General features: G+C 48.3%; 1 protein-coding gene across 4 annotated transcripts in view; it reads left to right on the top strand.

Moving 5' to 3' along the window:
* Window positions 1-12,171, top strand: part of EPRS1 (glutamyl-prolyl-tRNA synthetase 1) — a 470,400-nt gene that overhangs the window by 382,887 nt on the left and 75,342 nt on the right. For all 4 annotated transcript variants that reach the window (XM_086927918.1, XM_086927917.1, XM_086927914.1 and 1 more), the window contains one exon: window positions 10,292-10,465. In XM_086927918.1, the coding sequence (XP_086784044.1) occupies window positions 10,292-10,465 (174 nt within the window). The remainder of the gene's footprint in view (window positions 1-10,291; window positions 10,466-12,171) is intronic.

Raw genomic sequence — 12,171 nt, 5'->3', positions numbered from 1 at the left:
CGTACGCTTTTCCCCCAGCACCGTTAATACCGCTAGTGGCACGCAAACTACACCAGCATTCCTGGTTGCTCCAACATGGGCGAGGCAACCATGGTACACAACTTTTCTAGAACTGTGATGCCTCATCAAAGACTGCGGCTAACACTCACTCTTCTCACTCAGAGCCATGGAGACATTCAGCACCCAGATTCGCAACAACTGAACCTTGCAATCTGGCTCCTGAAGTCTTAGAGTTTGGGTACCTAAACTTACCTCCTGACTGTATGAACATTATCAAGGAGGCAAGAAAACCTACTACCAGTGCATGCTACGCTGCAAAGTGGAAGCGTTTTGTCATTTACTGTAATAACAATGACATAAACCCACTAGATGCTTCAACGCAAAATATCATTTGCTATCTTTTGCACCTACATCGTTGCAATCTAGCTTATTCATCTATAAGAATACACTTAGCTACCATTGCAGCTTATCTTCAAAACAGGCAGCATCTTTCGCTCTTTAGAGTGCCTGCAATTAAGGCATTCATGGAGGGACTCAAACGAATTATCCCCCCAAAACACCCACCTTCACCTGTCTGGAACCTAAACATCGTTTTAACCAGACTAATGGGACCACCATTTGAACCATTGCATTCATGTGAATTACAATTTCTAACATGGAAGGTGGCTTTTCTTGTAGCGATTACTTTGCTTAGAAGAGTTAGCGAGCTGCAAGCCCTAACTATTTAAGAGCCATTCATCCAAATACATGCAAATAGGGTAGTGCTTAGAACAAACCCTAAATTTATGCCAAAAGTGGTATACCATTTTCATATCAATCAGACAATAGAACTGCCAGTGTTTTTTCCAAATCCACAGTCAGTACCTGAAAGGGCGCTACACACACTAGATGTCAAGAGAGCTCTTCTATACTACATTGATAGAACTAAGGATTTTAGGAAAGCTAAACAGTTGTTTGTTGCTTTTTCACCACAACACAAAGGCAACCCCATTTCAAAATCTGGGTTAGCCAGATGGATAGTTAAGTGCATTCAAATATGTTATCTAAAGGCAAAACGCACTTTAACAGTTCCCCCAAGAGCGCATTCTACACGCAAACTAGGGGCATCCATGGCTTTCCTAGGAAACATTCCTCTAGAGGAAATATGTAGAGCAGCCACATGGTCTACCATACATACTTTCACAAAACACTATTGTGTAGATGTACATTCCAAACGGCAAGCTGCTGTAGGACAGGCTGTTCTAAAAACTCTGTTTCAGACTGCTGCAGCTGGCACAGGTAGCCACCGCTAAGGGAGAGACTGCTATACATTCTGTGCACAGATATGAATTCAGCAGCCCACATGCCTCGAACGGAATATGCTACTTACCAGTATGCATCTGTTCTTGGCATGTAGGGCTGCTCACATTCATATCGCCCACCCTCCTCCCCGGTGCCTGTCGCAGCTGTAGCATTCATTCTTTCTTTCTTGCATGGACATCTCTTACTGTACCATACTCCAGCACTGCCACAATGGCGAAAAACAATCTAAGGATGGAGAGGATGCCCATGCGCACTGTAGTCCAGGGCAGGAGCCACCTATCTTGTGATACTTCGAAGACTCTTCCAGGACAACAATGTGCGATCATCCGGACCCAACACTAGGCGGCGATCTATGCACAGATATGAATGTCAGCAGCCCTACATGCCAAGAACAGATGCATACTGGTAAGTAGCATGTTCCTTCCTTTGGCTGTGCATCATGGGATACCGATGGTCTCTGGAGGGTTCCCTTCCAGACACATAATGGCAGCCTATGGGGCTTGTCTATCCAACCTTTCCTCTCTATCATGACAAAGGATTTTTGTGAAGGGGAGTTTCTCTAAGTGTGAAACTCTGTAAAATGTGTAAATGTATATATTATTTGGATATCCTTTTTCACTTCAGGATGAAGTGCTGGCCAATATAGCCTTGTTAATGTTAGGCTGCATTATTTGTCTTTGACTTTCTCTTAAGTGTTTATGCAGGACTGCAGAAGAGGACAACTTTAGAGACTATTTTGATTTCTCCGGGGTCCACGCACATGGGCGGGACTATTCACAGGTTATGACTATAACAGAGATACCCCTACTACAGAACTGAAGTTACAGGTAAGAAACTACTCCTTCTGCACGTTAGAATTTCCAAGGTGGCACTCGATCGGCGACTCTTTTCATCGCGAATGGAGTTGCGGTCTGTTTGTACGCCTTTCCACCTATACCACTTCTGCATCTTTCGACCATCTTCGCCTTTCTACGGCTTCCAGATCAGCCTTCTCTTTTCAAGTACCCGGTTGTTAACCGTTTCCTTAAAGGCATTACACACACGTTTCCACCCGTGCCCTTCATAATGCCTCAGTGGGACTTGAATCTTGTCTTGACTTTTCTGATGTGCGCTCACTTCGAGCCCCTTCATAACTGTCCTGTGCATCTTCTCACCTTAAAGACTGCTTTCTTGGTTGCTATCACCTCTACCAGAAGAGTGAATGAGCTCCAGGCTCTTTCTTCTAAACCTCCTTTCCTTTCTATTTATCCAGACAGGGTTGTTCTGAGGACTCGTCCTTCTTTCTTGTCAAAGGTTGTCACGCCCTTTCACATCGGGCAGACCATCACTTTGCCCACCTTCTTTCCACATCCTTCCAGAGAGGAAGAGAGGCTCCACCGTCTGGACCCGAAACCTGTGCTCTCATTCTATCTGCAGCGTGCACAGCAGTCCTGGGTGGATGATCAGCTATTTGTCGGCTACGTGGGTGCCAAAAAATGTCGGGCCGTGCACAAACGGACCATCTCCCGGTGGATTGTTCTGTGCATCAGAGCATGTTACTCCTTGGCCAAAAAGGAGGCTCCTGTGGGACTGCATGCCCATTTGACCAGGGCTACTGCAGCCACCACTGCCTTGGGGCGTGGCATCCCCTTGCAGGACATTTGTCAGTCAGCTACATGGGCCTCGCTGCACACGTTTACCAACACTACTGCCTTGACAGTCAGGTCCGTAGAGACCGCTTCTTTGGCCATTCTGTGCTCCTTGGCTTTCTGGTGTAATCTCATTTGCAGACCCACCACCGGGGTTGGTATTGCTGGGGTATCTATCATAAAGCAATCCATTCTGCTCGGGCTGTCTATCTTACTGATGAAATCAAGGCAAGTAATAACCCTATGTGTCTTTAAAATTTTGAATGATTTTAAAAGTAGGAAAAATCCCCCCACCCATGCGCTCACCTCGGGCGAGCAATGTGAAGCCCTGGCTGAAAATTGTGTCCGGAAAGTGGAAAACATCTACAAAACATTCTCTGGCTGTTCTGTTGAGCAATTTCCTGTCCCCGCTCTTCGGCCTATTAACACACTTTCGGTCATTCCTACTATTACCCAGGAGGAGATGCTTTCCCTAAGTAGTAGGGTCAAGTCTGGCTCCCCTTTGGATCCAATGCGGCCAGATCTTGTTAGGAACTGCCTTCCGGTTCTTCTTATTCCCCTTTGTCAAATGATCAATTCCTCTTTTTCTTCGGCGGTTGTTCCGCTTGCTTGGAAATCAGCCAGGGTGGTCCCCCTGTTGAAAAAACCTTCTCTTGACCCTACCAACCTTGCTAATTTTAGACCGATATCTCTCCTTCCTTGGGCCGCCAAAGTAGCGGAGGCTCACGTAAATAACACTCTTGCATGCCTCCTGGAAAGTAATAACACCTTGGACCCCTCTCAGACGGGCTTTCGCCCGGGACATAGTACAGAGACCGCACTTTTGGCAGTGTGTGAACATCTGCGGTCGATTCTGGACAAGGTCAAGCAGCGGCGCTGATTTTGCTTGCTCTCAGCGCCGCGTTTGATACTGTCTCATCAGATCTTACTACGCAGGCTGGAGGAGACGGGGGTAGTGGGCCTTGCTTTGGATTGGTTTAGCTCCTTTCTTAGTGACAGGACGTTCCAGGTTACTTCGCCCCCTTTTCTTTCGCATGTTCATCTTAGCAAGCAGGGTGTCCCTCAGGGCTCTGCCTTGAGCTCCCTGCTTGTTTAACATCTATGTCCAGCCTCTGGCAAGAGTGGCGCGTGAAGCCGGCCTGACCTTAGTGTCATGCCGACGAAACGCAATTGGTGGTTGCCCTCTCGGATGGTGGAGTTTGTGGTCCGGTGCAGTTTCGTACTGGACTCGAGGCAATTTCGGAGTGGATGACCTCGAATTGTCTTCAATTAAATGCTAGCAAATCGGAAGTGTTGCTGGTTGGCAAAAACAAGGACCTTTGGAACTCACAGTGGTGGCCTACTTCCATGGGCAGGTTATTGTATCTCCGTGCACTCCTGTGTGTGGGTCTAAGTTAGAGGAAATTTCGGCGCGTTTGTTGAACATCTTTTGTACCCACATACAAGACCAATTTGGCTGAAACAGATTGCATTATTCAAATTCGTCAGAACTCTCAAACTAAAATATTTCTTTAAGGATTCAACAGCTACACTGGCAACCAGCGCCAAAATATTCAAACCTAAGAGCACATTTTGTGCACCACACTCGCACAAAACCATAGAAGCATTCGAAAGATTAATATTTGCAGACATCCAAAAAATCAATTTCAGCAAAAACACCAAAAACAACTTGTCTAAAAACGTCCGTCCCGGGCACCCTGCCACGCAGCAGGACCAAGGACAGAGCCCGGGATGGGGAGGCCGCCCTCAGGGGCCCCGGCTGAAGCTCCTGAACTCAGCCCGGCAAGGGGAGGCTTCCCGGGCACAACGGAGCCCCGTCTCAGGCCTTTGGCAGTGCGGCAGGCCGAGGGACAGGGCCCAGGGCCGTAGCACCCGACCCGGGGGCCCGGCCGGGCCCCTGGACCCAGCCTGGGCTCCCAAGCCCTGAGGCGCAGGGGAAGCCTCCCCGGGCCCTCCGGACCCCGTCCCGGGCACCCTGCCACGCAGCAGGACCAAGAACAGAGCCCGGGATGGGGAGGCCGCCCTCCCCGGGCCCTCAGGGGCCCCGGCCGGAGCTGCTGAACTCAGCCGAGCGAGGGGAGGCTCCCCGGGCACGACGGAACCCCGTCCTGGTCGTTTGGCAGTGCGGCAGGCCGGGGGACCGGGCCCAGCGCCGTGGCACCCGACCCGGGGCCCGGCCTCTGGACCCATCTGGGAGCCCGGAGGCGCAGGGGACACCTCCCCGGGCCCTCCCGGACCCCATCCAGGGCTTCCTGCCACGCGGCAGTCCCAGGAACGGACCCGGGGCTGGGGCAACATCCTAGCCCGCCCTGCTGCCGGCTGAGGACCGCTAGGCCGAGAGGGGTCCCAGAGTACCTTGTCCCTTGTAATCCGGAGGAAGGCTACCCCTCTTTCTGGGAACAAGTGCGCACCGCGAGGCTGAGGGGACCTAAGGCACGGAAGTACCCGACCTCCTGGAGCCCTGGCTGGGATCCGGGAGGCAAATGGCACCTCATCGGGACTTCCAGGGAAGTCCGGCCATCTGGTCGCCCCATATAAAAACATTGCGGGCGACCAGATGGCCGAGGGGATCTGGGCGACCAGATGGCCGAGGGGATCTGGGCGACCAGATGGCCGAGGGGATCTGGGCGACCAGATGGCTGGCCGGGCACGAAAGAGATGCGGACCGGACCCTCCGGACCCCGTCCCGGGCACCCTGAAGCGCCCCCAGGCCCAGAGGCGCAGTGGAAGCCTACCCCGGGCCCTCCGGAACCCTGTCCCAGGCAACCTGCCACGCTGCAGGACCCAAGACGGAGCCCCGGGCAAGGAGGTCACCCTCCCTGGGGCAACTGAGGGGCCCAGGACGGAGCTCCTGAACCCAGCCGAGCACAGGGAGGCACCACGGAACCCAGTCCCGGGCCTTTGGCAGTGCGGCAGGCCGGGGGACAGGGCCCTGGGCCGGAGCACCCCATCCGGGGCCCGGGGACCCCAAAGCCCAGAGGCGCAGGGGTAGCCTTCCCCGGGCCCTCCGGAACCCGTCCCGGGCACCCTGCCACGTGGAAGAACCCAGGATGGTGCCCCGGCCAGAGCTTATGAACCCAGCCAGGCTCCCCAGGCACAACGGAACCCCCCCTCCGCCGTCCCGGGCAGTGTGGCAGGCCGGGTGGGGTGGGGGGTGGGGGGGACTGGGACCCCAGGCCCTCCCGGACCCCCTCCAGGGCATCCTGCCAGGCAGCAGGCCCAGGGACGGGTCCGGGTCTGGGGTGGCATCCTGGCATGTCCAGCTGCCGGCTGAGGACCGCTAGGCCGAGAGGGGCCCCAGAATACCTTGTCCCTACCAATCCGGAGGAAAATTACCCCCATTTCTTGTAATCCGTGCACACAAGGTGACAGACGGGACCCAGGGCGCAAAAGTGCCCGACCTCCTGGAGCCCTCGCTGGGATCTGGGAGGCGAATGGCACCTAATCGGGACTTCCAGGGAAGTCCGGCCATCTAGTCGTCCCCATAGGAAAGCATTACGGGCGACCAGAAGGCCGGGACCGAAATGACGCCAATCTGCCTGCCCCGGGCCTGTAGGGCTCAGGGGCTGCGGGGCTCTGGGGCTGCAGGGCTCGGGACTGCAGGGCTCGGGACTGCAGGGCTCCACGGCTGCAGGGCTCCGGGGCTGCAGGGCTCCGGGGCTCTGGGGTTGCAGGGCCCGGGACCCATGGAGCCCGTCCCGGGCTATTCTCCACGCCGCGTGCCGGAGGAGGGAGCCCCGGACGCCTGGGAGGTGTTGCCCGGGGCACATCCCATCTGGTCCCCGGCAGGGGACCGCCAGCCCGGGGAGGGTGTCTGGGCATACCCTTGCCCCTAGTTATCCGGAGGAAAATTACCCCCCTTTCTTGTAATCCGTGCACGCGAGGTGACAGAGGGGACCCAGGGCGCAAACGTGCCCGACCTCCTGGAGCCCTTGCTGGGGTCCGGGAGGCGAATGGCACCTCATCGGGACTTCCAGGGAAGTCCGGCCATCTAGTCGCCCCCATAGGAAAGCATTTCGGGCGACCAGATGGCCGAGGCGAGAGGGGCGACCAGATGGCCGGGACCGAAATGACGCCAATCTGCCTGCCCCGGGCCTGAAGGGCTCAGGAGCTGCGGGGCTCCGGGGCTCTGGGGCTCGGGGACTGCAGGGCTCGGGGGGCTGCAGGGCTCCGGGGTTCCACGGCTGCAGGGCTCCAGGGTTCCAGGGCCCGGGACCCAAGGAGACCGTCCCGGGTACTTTGCCACTCTGCCGGCCGGAGGAGGGAGCCCCGGATGCCTGGGAGGTGTTGCCCGGGCATCGCCCATCTGGTCCGCAGCAGGGAACCACCAGCCCCGGGAGGGTGTTTAGGCATACCCTTGCACCTACTAATCCGGAGGAAAATTACCCCCCTTTCTTGTAATCCGTGCACTCGAGGTGACAGAGGGGACCCAGGGCCTAAATGTGCCCGACCTCCTGGAGCCCTGGCTGGGATCCGGGAGGCGAATGGCACCCCATCGGGAGGACCCTTGGAGACTCTAGTCATTACTATTTTTCATAGATTACTTCTGAATACATGTATAAATAGAACACTAGTTGCACTCAGTATTTGCCTTGCTTTAATGAAGTACTGCTTACACTTAAACTTCACTGGTAGCTAAAGTTTGCGCCATATACCTTTTGCCATAATGAATCGATGTATCTCCAGAACTACACTATAGCTATTTGTGAAACGGTAGCTTGGATTATGTCTTCACTGATGTGATCAATTTGAGATATCATTATGATGCCATCAATGAGGTAATTTAACATAACATGAGTGATGTAATATGCAAGGTCATAAGCAGTGCATGGTGGGGGCACATGTTAAAGTTATCTCAGTAAATATTAACTAGTACATTTCAGTGGTTTTTGTTTTTAAACATTAGTTGTATTAGTATAAGATTGTGCGTGAGTGAAAATAATACTGTTAAACATTCATAGTTACATACAACTCCAGATTTGTGAAGTCATTGAAACTTAATTGTGATGTAATAACTCCCAATGTAATTGTAGTGCCCTGCTTTCACTGTTTTGCCTGACTTTATAATCGTCAACAGACTTAACTCTATGTGGTTGCTCATTTATAAAAGTAAACTTAGGCACCTATAGATTTCAGAGCTCAAAAACTCAGGGACTGATGTTAATGTTGAATGAAGCTTAAGAAGCCCTGGGACCTGTGGGTTAGATCACTATAGCAAATTTGAAAGAAATGGAGCTTGTTAGTGCTTGCAAAATTGTATTCTCTAAAAATAAGTCTAGTAGAGTGTATCCTCTAGAGTTGTTAGAAATTCTGCTAAATGCCATCTAGATAACCTTGGACACGTAGCTCAAATGGATAATCAAATGGATGTTATAAAGTGGCAGGTTTATTGCACACACAAATCTTTTTTAGCGTTTTTCCAAAGGTATTAATTTCATAATTAAAATAAGAAATTGTAGACTAAAATTCCACCAGTTTCATGGATTTCATATGCTTTCTTAGTTTCTCAGATTTTTATTGTAGTCTTATTGCATTGGTCTGTGTGTGGCTTATTACACCTGTGTATCTTTTTCTTTTGTGCTGTCGCTTTATTTCACTAATATATTTTTGTATTCAAACAAACTTCACCCTGAAGTGGTAATCATGCAATTTGGTGGGTATACTGAAGATAAGGAGCAGTACCTTATATCAGATGAACAAACTGATCCAACATCCAATCCACAGGGTTTTCATTGTACACCATAATAGCGACCATTGTCCTGTCATTGAAGATACCAGAATAAATAAATATTAGAGAAGAATATATGTGAAAGAATATTATTACCTCAGACAAATGTGTTAAGAAAACAAACAAAAAATACAGCAATGCATATTGATAATTCTGTAACAGAAAGCATGTTTTATAATAATAGATTTAGAATGATTCCACATGCTAAGGTGTGTGCCCACATGCATCAAACTCCCGTTTTGCGTTTCCAAATTTGCGATTTTTACCGAATCGCAAATATGGATTCGCAAAACGGGATGCATCATAGAAAGTGCTTAATATTTCCGATTCGGTAAAAATCACAATTTTTACCGAATCGCAAATATTATGCGAATTTAAAATTGCGAATTCGCTATTCCCATTGATTCCTATGGGCCAAAAGGCCCATAGGAATCAATGGAAATTGCGAATTCGCAATTTTGAATTCGCAAATTTTGATGCATTCCATGGGTGCAGGGGGGGGGTCCAAAGGACCCCCCCCTGCACCCCTGAAATGTTTTTTTAAATGGATGTTTCACACACACATGTCCTAAGGACATGTGTGTCTGTAACATGACATTGTTTAAAATGTAAATTAGAACATTTTAAACATTTTTCGCAAATTAACACGAGGTTCAACCTCGTGGTAATTTGCACTTGCAAACTTTGTATTCGCAATTTGATTTAAGAATGATGCATTGCATTTAAGGAATCGCAAATTTGCGATTCCTTAAATGCAATCGCATTCTGGAAAGTCGCAAAATTAGCGATTTTCATCACAAAATAATGATGCATCTGAAAAATCATTTTTGGAATCGCAAACGGCCGATTTGAAGGAATCGCACCGTTTGCGACTCCAAAAATGCTTGATGCATGTGGGCATAGGTTCTTTAGCATCCACAACCATCTGAAATGGTAGAATCATGATTTTACTTTAAATACAGTGTGTGCTCTTAATAAAAAGCTATGCTGAAGATAACCCCAGATTAGAGATTAAGTGACATTGAGTGATGTTAATTAAGTGGTCACACACCATCAGTTTGTTCCATTCTGAATCACAGATCTTGGCCATCTGTAATAAACTCTGTGTTTTCTTGGTTAAACTTGATTTCGTATTTTCAGTCCAGTTTACCACCTCAACTCAGCAACTGGATGCAGCATTGAGAGCTCTCCTCCAAGATAACTTAGATTTGCAAAAAGAACATATTGTTTAATGCTGTCCTTTCTTTTCAGATTATTCATTTAGAGAGAATAGAATTCTTTGATTGCTTGCTGAGGTCATGAATTGAATTTCAGAACACCTTTGTTTAACATGGTTTCCAGGGATTCAAGGAGTAAGAATTGTATCTTAGCAACCAATTAAAGCATTCCTTTCTTTCAAGTACATTGGAGAAGTGATTATTTGTGGACTGTAGTCAGCACTTGCTGCAGACAGTATTTAGCTTGTCAGTCTGTGAAAGTCTGACTGCCGCACAAATGAAAGGGCAGCATGTTTTAGCAAAGGTTGGTTGATGAGAAAAATAAGTCCTTTTTGTTTGAAAAAAGAAAAACATCAGTAAGCCCAAGACGTCGTCTTTTTCATTTCTGTTATTTAAAAACTTTTGCTTGTTTCTAGGTCATCATAATCCCTTGCGGAATTACGAACACACTTTCAGAAGAAGATAAAGAGGCCTTATACAAGAAGTGTAATGAGTACCTGAATCGTCTGCGCAATGTTAACATCCGGGCTCGTGCTGACTTAAGGGACAACTATTCACCAGGTTGGAAGTTTAATCACTGGGAGCTTAAGGTGTGTATTCTCTCTTTCAACTTGTCTTCAATATGTTTAGTTTGTTACAATTTCTGGTAAGGATGTTTGCCTTACTGCTTATGTCAAATAGATGGTAAAATGACCTGGGTGGTTTTCTCTTCCATCCTTAGGAAACATGCTGAGGGCACTCATGCATGGCTAACCGTATGCTTCTAAACTAATTAGATGTACCAGACTTCTAGAGCGAGATGTTGTTTTCACATTTTAGTACTGGATCCATAAAAAGTCTCTGTATTTGCCCTAGCATGTAAAGTCTCATCAATGCCTCTACTCTTAAAGCCTATCCCCATTCACCTTGTAATGGACTACACCAACTGATCATTAGAGCAGTGGATAGATTGTCTCCTAAGCTAATAATTAATGGGTGAACTGTCTTCTCTCCAGATCCTTTAAATGGATACAAGCACATTATAGAGAGAAAGTCCTGTCCTCATGCTCACACACAGACTCAAACAGTGATCTTATACACGCGATTTCAGCCTTAGTTCGTTCCACTGAGCCTGGCTTTGAAAAGTGGAGTTTTTTTATCACCACATTTTCTTTTAACCTTTATTTATATTTCAATTTAAAATAGAATCTGCCAAAGCCAACTTAAACAAATATCACAACATTGTCGTTTTTTACATTTTCATACAATCGGGTCAACAGTAGCTATGTAATGACTTTAGTGCAACAATTTCTCATGTTGGTACAACAGTACCGGTTGACCAATGCAGTGTTAGATGAAAATCATATTATTAAAGTCTAGAACACAGAAAGTCATTTGCAGTTTTGTTAATTTTACTCGAGCCCCAGTCCTGCTGGCTGTGTTGCTATGAAAGCACCCCTACTCTCGAAAATGTAGGCCCCCAAATGTGGTTTCTCATCACCTTGTAGCAATGGAAAAATAAATCACATCAACAAGTTATTGTCTTTGTTGACATGCTCCAACATTATCTACGTGCTTTCGTACCAGTTGTTATACCGTCTGTGGTTACCATCATTGGTGCCACACCATAATTGCAATGAGGAAGTTGTTTCAGACAAAACACGTGTTGGCTGTGCTGTTTCCATCTTAACCTCTTAAGTGCTGCGTCGGGGCGTTGGCCGACGGCAGCACTACCTCCCCAGTGCTGCGCACGTCCATTGGACGTCCATTCAGCACTAGTTCCAATGGACAGTGCAGCACTGGGGAGGGATATTTGCGCCGCATCTAAGGTGTTAAAAAACAACCTCTTACAGTTATTTACATCATATGTATCAACAGCGAAATCGAGTAATTGTGAGCGATGTCTTGTGTTATATATGCAAACACTGAGAATCATCTTAATATTTTGTGAAACCAATACATTAAATAAATAAGTCCCTGTTTTTCTTTCAAAACTGCAAATGACTGTATTTTGTGTGTGCTCCAAACTTTAATAATCTGTTGGTAGAAGGCATTGTTTTCGCAGTTGACTTGCACCTCATTGCAGCAGGGGTGTAGTCTGTGGTAGCACTGTGTAACATTGTCACCTTTTTCATACAGACCATTTCTGTAAGGAGACCCTTGTGCGTTTATATGCCTCGTACTGCTGCATCTTTGTAATATTAGATGAAAATCATGATCAGGTTCTCAAATCTGGAGATAACAGTAGTACAGGTCCACTCTGTACATTCATCACTCATTAATACTTGTCTTCCTCCACATCCCTACACCATCCTCG

The sequence above is a fragment of the Lissotriton vulgaris genome, chromosome 6 (assembly GCF_964263255.1).
Source record: "Lissotriton vulgaris chromosome 6, aLisVul1.2, whole genome shotgun sequence".
NCBI classification, from domain to species: Eukaryota; Metazoa; Chordata; class Amphibia; order Caudata; family Salamandridae; genus Lissotriton; species Lissotriton vulgaris.
This window is presented reverse-complemented; position numbering and strand designations above follow the sequence as displayed.